General features: G+C 40.1%; 1 protein-coding gene across 1 annotated transcript in view; it reads left to right on the top strand.

The window, feature by feature from the left end:
• Window positions 1-8,631, top strand: part of LOC103201524 (sec1 family domain-containing protein 2) — a gene marked incomplete at its 3' end in the record, with an annotated part of 159,331 nt that overhangs the window by 50,732 nt on the left and 99,968 nt on the right. The window contains exon 2 of the mRNA XM_007946230.1: window positions 2,445-2,613. Coding sequence (XP_007944421.1) covers window positions 2,445-2,613 — 169 coding nt within the window. The remainder of the gene's footprint in view (window positions 1-2,444; window positions 2,614-8,631) is intronic.

Genomic DNA, 8,631 nt, shown 5'->3' with positions numbered 1-8,631 from the left:
CCTCACAACTGGACCAATGAGCAGCATCACAATAAATGGAGAGAAGATTGAGGTTGTCAAGGAATTCACGTTGCTTGGTTCTACAATCGATGCCAAGGGAAGCAGCACTTAGGACATTAGACGACGTGTAACACTGGGTAGGTCAAACGTGAAGGAACTGTTTCGAGTGCTGAGGAGCAAGGATGTCTCCTTGAGAACTAAGGTGCCTGACACAAGCCTTGATATTTCCAATCGTGTCTTATGTATGTGAGAGCTGGACAATGAATAAGGAAGACTGATGCTTTTGAGTTGTGATGCTGGTGAAGAATGCTGAAAGTACCATGGACTGCTAAAAGAACTAACAGATCTGTCCTGGAGGAAACGCACCTGAAATGCTTCTTGGAAGCAAGAATGGCAAGACTTCATCTCACCCACTTTGGTCATGTTGTCAGAAGGGACTATTCCCTGGAGAAGGATGTCATGCTTGGTAAGGTGGAGGGTTGACGAAAGAGGGGAAGGCCTTCAACGAGATGGATTGACATGGTGGCTGCGATGATGGGCTCAAGTATATCAGGGATCATGGAGCTGGTGCAGGATCGGGCAGTATTTCATTCTGCTGTATATGGGGTTGCTATGAGTTGGAAATGACTCGATGGCAGCTAACAATAACAACAACAACAACAACACTGTGATGATGATGATGATGATGATGATGATGATTCCTTGGATTCTTGGTTTGGCCTTTTACCTAGTACTGTCCTATTGACATAACATGGCAAAACAGAGAGAGAGTGAGAGAGGGAGGAGGAGAGTCAGAAGGAGAAAGGGAGAGATTAGGAAGAAAAATCTTAATTAATTCAAAGTGAATGGGATTGAAACAAGTAGATTGCAGTAAGTCCCACCTATCCTTGGAATAATGTCTTCTAAGCAGTAATGGTTTTTTGGGAGCTTACTAGATTTCATGGAAAAAGTGTCAACCATGTCATTTGTCCTGAACTATAATTTGAGCTCATTAACTCATTTGTTATTAAAAGACTTAACATGCGTAAAGCAAGTAGAACAGTTTATTTATTTAAATAAATTCAGACTATCCTTATAAGCTGTCTCACCATTTATTCATTCATTCATTTATACATATTTTGTCTAGAAAATACTTAGTGAGGGTCTACTAGCTACCAAGTTCCGTACTATGCATGGTGGGTACAAGGAAAACTAGATAAACAGGGTCTCTACCATTGTGAAGATTAGATTCTAGCTGAGGGAAACTCTGATGTTAACAAGTTTGGCTTTAAATCTTTAAGCCCTTCTCGGTCTTAGTGTCTTCATCAGTAAAACGAAGACTTTTTTTTTTTTCATTTTCAAAATATTGGTATACTATCTTCCTATAGAGAGCTCTGGTGGTGTAGTGCCTAAGGCATTTGACTGCTAACCAGAAGGCTGGTGGTTCACATCCACCAGCTACTCCTTGGAGGGAAGGTTGGGCAATCTACTTTCGTAGTGATACTGCCTCGGGGTATCACATGGAGGGGTCGCTATGAGTTGGATCTGACTCTAGGGCAGAGAGTTTGTTGTTTTGGGTTTGGTATCTTCCTATAACCCTATTTAGCTGTCTGACTATATGCTGATCATTTATTGATACTCAATAAATACGTATTGATGCCTATCATGTGCAGGCATGTGCTAAAAAAAACTCACTGCCATGGAGTGGATTCTGACTCATAGTGACCCCATTTGGGTTTCTGAGGCAGGAAATCTTTACCAAAGTAGATTGCTCAGTCTTTGTTCCACAAAGTGCCTGGTGGGTTTGAACCACCAGCCTTCTGGTTAGCAGTCAAATGCCTTAGGCACTATGCCACCAGAGCTAGGCATATGCTAGATGCTGAAGGAAGATTGGGCAATCTACTTCTGTAGAGACAGGGCCTCAGAAACCCAAGGAGGGTTCTCTGTGAGTCGAATTGACTTGACGGCGGTGAGTTTGTTTTTTTTTGTTGGGATATAAGAGCAGACATGGTGTCTTCCTTCGTGGAAGACTGAGTTCAATACATGAGGAGATATTGACTAGGTAATTGTGAGTTTGACCAGTGTTACAAAGGGCAAAATTCTTTGTTTTTTTTTTCTATTCTTGATTTGGATATCAGAATCCACTGCCGTCGACTGCTAACTGCCGACTCCTAACGACCCTATAGGACAGAGTGAAATTGCTTCATAGGGTTTCCAAGGCTGTAAATCTTTATGGAAACAGACTGCCTCATCTTTCTTTTGTGGAGCCACTGGTGGATTTGAACCACTGACCTTTCTGTTAGCAGCTGAATGCTTCAACCACTGCATTACCAGAGTTCCTTTGTATAACAGAAAGAAACAAACAAATAATGTCATTTTTGATAGAAAATACATTATAAAATAATACCCAGCTTAATTTTGTCCTCCCATTTTGTGAGTTTATATTTTCTCGTCTGCTTCAACAGGAGCCGTTGGACATCATGGAGACAACTTAGTAGAGAAGATAATTTCAGTGCTTCCCCAGCTTCCAGGCCACACAAATGATGTGATGGTGAACATGATAGAACTCACTGCACTCCAGACCAACGAGGAGAATCACAAGATGGTTGTACCAGGCTGTCTCGCACAAGCGGGGTAAGAAATGTAGCTTTTTTTTCTTTTGTCTGCCTCTGTCTCCCCTTTTCTACCTCTTCCAAACTGAGGGTTCCTGTAGAAATGAAACAATGGAGACTCGCTCTGCTTAGAAAATTCATACTGGATAACATTTCTAAAACAGCATTCCCCCCCCCCCCTTATCTATTGTACTTAACAGTAAACCACAAAGTCTGTAATTTTATAGAAGTACCATTTAGATGTAATATAAGCTTGTTCCCAGGATCAGTCAAATGAGTCCATTCATGCGTCTGCCTTTTACAGACCATTTCACATGGAGTTGAGTATAGACTTACTCAATTTCTTTTTCCCAATTGACTTTCTCATGTGACTATAAAGGAACCCACATAACTATGAAATAGTGCCATCTTTTAAAATATAAATGATATGCTTTTAGGCATCCGTGGGATGAGTTTTTATTTTTAAGTATATTTGTTCATAGGTTTAGAGAAATCAGAGACAGAACAAGGTACACTTTATGTTATGCAGACTTGCAAAAATAAAAGACCATTTCTCCAGAAACATGATACTAAAAGATACAGTAGTCACCTTCTCTACTTTGTCTTTCATTAACAATTCTTTTGAGGGGAGAAGAAAAAAAAGTATTAGAAGGGAAAAAAATGTCTAGGTATCTGTTTTCCTTATCTCTATATTTTGTATTTTTTTTAAAAGGAACTTTTCCACATTATAGTTCAAATCTTAACACTTACATATACATTTGAAATTTACTATCATATCTGGAATTAGTTTTAAGCATCTGGAGTTTTCAGCTGTTTTACAGACAGTTAATAACACATATTGGATGCTCAATGTGTGTAGACTAGTGTGGGAAGATGCAGGGAAAGCAAGGTTCTGAACCCTCTTATTTTTGAATGCTTATGCTACAATAAAAACAGAAACTCAGAAGTAATTGTGATTGGTAATGTTTTTAGCTATTTAGAGGAACACTCAGCAGTTTATTAACGGTTTACTGTGAGGCTTACCCTGGACTAAGCAATATGAAGGACATAAACTATCATTCATGCTTTCAGAGTATTTTTCTTATTCAGGAAGTCATGATTCACACATAAGTACAATTAGATAAAATGGAAATGATGTGAAATCAAAACTAATGTGTCTGATACTGATTATAATTCCTACAAGTAAAGAATCAGGTTAAGGTGGTTTTTGTAGGTCAATGTGAAAACGGTGGTGCTTCAATTAGGTCTTGAAGGATTTACAAATGGGAGGTTAGTATGAGCAAAATTATGGAAACAAGAATGACTAGGACCTGATGTGATCAGTTGCAAGGAAGAGAGATAAGCTTATTGGATGACCACTACCTCCTTCCACCACTGCCAACAGCCCTGTTAACATTTTTTAGGACTTAATTGTGCTCCAAGCCTACTTCCAGGCATTTTACTTTTGGAAAGTCATTCAATTTTTACAATAATACATTATTTTAATTATCTAGTGCTGGTACAATAGTTGGGAGCTCTGGTGGTGTAGTGCTTGAGGCATTTGACTGCTAACTAGAAGGCTGGTGGTTCAAACCCACTAACCACTCCTGGGAAGGAAGGCTGGACAATCTACTTTCCTAGAGATACTGCCTCAGAAACCCAAGGAGGGGTCACCATGAGTTGGATCTGACTCAATGGCAGTGAGTTTTTTTTTTTTTTTTTGTACAATAGTTATACCACAAGTGGGTGAGTTGAATGAACAGAACAAACTGGAAGTCTGAATCCAGGCTTCTGGCTGTAAAGGAAGGATTTCTCTCTCTGCTCTGGGGAGGGTACTTGTTTCTTGGTTCCTTGATGATATTCATGATGCTTGGCATCTATCTTCCCCTAACCATTCTTTCTTGCTTCATTTCTTAGTCTGGTCCTTTTATATCTCAAAGGAGATTGACTCAAGATAGCCCCTATACTACTATCTCATTAAGCTAACATAAACAGCATTCCCAAATGGGATTATAACCACAGGTATGTTGTTGTTGTTGTTATGTGCCGTTGAGTCGGCCCCGACTCATAGCGACCCCTCCTTGGGTTTCCGAGGCAGTATCACTACGGAAGTAGGTATAGGGGTTAGGATTTATAACCCATATTTCTGGGGTACACAGTTAAATCCTTAATATCCCATCCTTTGCCACCCCCCTCCCCCAAATTCATATCCTTCCTACATGCAAAACACATTCATTCTGTTGGATCATCCCAAAAGTCTTATCTTCTTTATTCTCTAAATCAATTATGGGTGACACTTCAAGTGTATTCCTTCCTGGGGCAAGACTTTTCTTCATCTGTGAACCTATGAAATCAGCTTCCAAAGTACAATGGTAGAACATGCACAAGGTAGATATTTCCATTAAAAATAGGAGAAAATGAAAAGAAAGAAGGTATAACAGACACCAAGTAAGTCCAAAACCCAGCTGAGGAAATTACAGTAGGCACTAAAGCTTGAAAATAATCCTCTGCTTTCTGGCATCATCTGGGCAATGGCCTCACACTTACAGTTCTGGGTGGGTGTTGGCTATGTTCTCTGGAATCTGGGTGGAGACCCCTCAACCATGGACTTCAGCTCCACCTTCCAGATGCACTGGCATGGCAGTTCTGCTTCCTCAGCTTTGTTGTTCTTGTTGTTACATGATGTCGAGTCATCTTTGACTCATAGTGACCCTATGCACAGCAGAATGAAATACCACCCAGTTCTGTGCCAGCTCCGCAATCCCTGCTATACTTGAGCCCATCGCCGCAGCCACTGTGTCAATCCATTTGATTGAGGGCCTTCCCCTCTTTTGTTGACCCTCCACCATACCAAGCATGACATCCTTCCCCAGGGAATGATCCCTTCTGACAACATGACCAAAGTAGGTGAGATGAAGTCTGGCCATTCTTGCTTCCAAGGAGCATTCCGGCTGCACTTCCCCCAGGACAGATTTGTTAGTTCTTTTAGCAGTCCATGGTACTTTCAGCATTCTTTCCCAGCACCAAAACTGAAAAGCATCAATTCTTCGTTCTTCCTTATTTATTATCCAGCTCTCACATGCGTATGAGGTAATTGAAAATATCATGGTTTGTGTCAGGTGCACCCTGGTCCTCAAGGAGACATCTTTGCTCTTCAGCACTTGAAAGAAGTCTTTTGCAGCTTGCCCCATGCTATATGTCATCTGATGTCCTGACTGCTCCTTCCATTGGTGTTGATCGTTGAACCAAGTAATGTGAAGTCTTTGTCAATTTCACTCTTTTCTCAATTAATTGTAATGTTGCCTATAGGACTAGTTGTAAGCATTTTTGTTTTCTTTATATTGAGATGTAATCCATGCTGCAGACTGTGTTCTTGAATCTTCATCAGCAAGTGCTTCAAGTAATTCTCACTTTCAGCAAGCAGAGTTGTGTCATCAGCATATTGCAGGTTGTTAATGATTCTTCCTCCAATCTTGATGCCACATTCTTCTTCATATAGTCCAGCTTCTCAGATTATTTGCTCAGCATATAGAGTGAATAAGTATGGTGAAGGGACACAACCCTGGCACACTCCCTTCTTGATTCTAAACCAGGCAGTGTTCCCTTGTTCCATTCAAACGACAGCTTCCTGGTCTATTTACAGGTTTCTCATGAGTACAATTAAGTGTTCTGGAATTCCCATTCTTCTCAGTGTTATCCACAATTTGTTATGATCCACACAATCAAATGCTTTTACATAGTCAATAATTTAACACAAACATCTTTCTGGTATTCTTTGCTTTGAGCCGAGATCCATCTGAATCAACAATGATATCCCTTGTTCCACATTCTCTTCTGAGTCCAGCTTACACCTTTGGAAGTTCTCTGTCAATATACTGCTGCAACCGTTTTTGAATTATCTTCAGTAAGATTTTACTTGCGTGTGATATTAATGATATTGTTTGATAATTTCGACATTCTGTAGGATCACCTTTCTTTGAAATGGGTACAAATATGGATCGCTTCCAGTCAGTTGGCCAGGTAGCTGTCTTCCAAATCTCTTGGCATAACCAAGTGAGTGCCTCCAGTGCGGGATCTGTTTGTTGAAACATCTCAATGTGTATTCCGTCAATTCCTGGAGCCTTGTTCTTCACCAATTGCTTCAGTGCAGCTTCGACTTCTTTCTTCAGTATCATTGGTTCTTGATCATATGCCACCTCCTGAAATGAATGAAGATCTACCAGTTCTTTTTGGTACAGTGACTCTGTGTATTCCTTCCATCTTCTTTTGATGCTTCCTGCATCATTCAATATTTTGCCCATAGAATCCTTCAGTATTGCAACTCAAGGCTTTAATTTTCTCCTCAGTTCTTTCAGCTTGAGAAATGCTGAGTGTGTTCTTTTGATTTTCTAACTCCAGATCTTTGCACATTTCATTATAGTAATTAGCTTTTTCTGCTCGAGCTGCTCTTTGAAATCTGTTCAGCTCTTTAATCTTGTCATTTCTTCCATTTGCTTTGGCTGCTCTCTGCTCAAGGGCAAGCTTGAGAGTGTCTTCTGTCATCCATATTGGTCTTTTCTTTTTTCTGATCATTTTAATGACCTCTTGCTTTCTTCATGGATACTGTTCTTGATGTCCTCTCATGATTCTTCTCACTTTTGGTCATTGGTGTTCAATGCATCAAATCTATTCTTTCAATGGTCTCTAAATTCAGGAGGGGTATATTCAAGGTCATATTTTGTCTGTTGTGGACTTGTTTTAATTGTCTTCAAGTTGAACTTACATATGAGCAGTTGATGGTCTGTTCCAGTCAGCTCCTTGCCTTGTTTTGGCTGAAGATAATGAGCTTTGCCATTGCCTCTTATCACAGATGTAGTCAGTCTGATTCTTGTGTATTCCATCTGGTGAAGTCCATGTGTATAGCTGCTGTTTGTGTTATTGAAAAAAAGGTATTTGCAATGAATAAGTCATTGGTCTTATAAAATTCTATCATGCGATCTCCAGCATTATTTCTGTCACTAAGGCCAAATTTTCCAAACACTGGTGATTGTTCTTTGTTTCCAACTTTTGCATTCCAGTCACTAGTGATAATTAACACATCTTGATTGCATGTTTGGTCAATTTTAGACTGCAGAAGTTGATAAAAATCCTCAGTGTCCTCATCTTTGGCTTTGGTGGTTGGTGCATAAATTTGAATAATAGTCCTATTAACTGATCTTCCTTGTGGACTTATGGATATTGTCCTATCACTGACAGTATTGTACTTCAGGACAGATGTTGAAATATCCTTTTTGATGATGAATGCCATGCCATTCTTCTTCAAATTGTCATGCCTGGCATAGTAGATCATATGGTAGTCTGATTCAAAATGGCCAACACCAGTCCACTTCAGCCGACTAATGTCTAGGATATCAATCTTTATGCATTCCATTTCATTTTTGATATCCTTAGCTTTGGGCTGCCCCATTCTCCTAGTCTGAATGGTGACCTCACCACCTTGGCCCTGACAGTCCCTGTTCTCCTACCCCTTGGGCATGGCAGCCCTGCTGCCTGGGCTTTGTCCAGGGCCTCCATCTCTGGACTCATCTGAAGGGTAGCCCCACACTCTAGAACCATGTTGGTTCAGATCTGACTCTGAAACCTAGGAAGCCATGGCTGTACACTTTGAAACCCAAGAGGCAGTGTCTATACCCTTTGAAAGCAAGACAGCCCTCCGTCCTGTGGTGCTTTGAATAGTTCTGCTAATCTCCAGACTTCTCCAGGGTAGATCTTTTTGTTTTCTTAGAGGATGACAGTTATAGCTCCTTTGACTTGCTTCCTGCCTGTAGAATTCAAAGAAGGAGACAGGTTTCTTTCGTTTTATCCTTTCTCTATCCTGCTCAGTCTAAGCTGATGTATTTTCTGCTGTAGCTATTGCTTAGATACATCAGTCATAGGCTTAATCTCTTTTTTTCTTTTAATGTTTAACATGTCCATTTCTTTCTTTTATTTTTTTTTTAGTTGTGATTTGGGTGAAGATTTACAGAGCAAATTCACTTTTCATACAGCAGTTCACATATACTTTGTCTCATGTCATTGACCA

This window comes from Orycteropus afer, unplaced genomic scaffold (assembly GCF_000298275.1).
Source record: "Orycteropus afer afer isolate SDZICR_OR568_19922 unplaced genomic scaffold, OryAfe1.0 scaffold00153, whole genome shotgun sequence".
Lineage (NCBI taxonomy): Eukaryota > Metazoa > Chordata > Mammalia > Tubulidentata > Orycteropodidae > Orycteropus > Orycteropus afer.
Note: the sequence above shows the minus strand (reverse complement) of the source record. Positions and strands in the feature narration are given on the sequence as shown.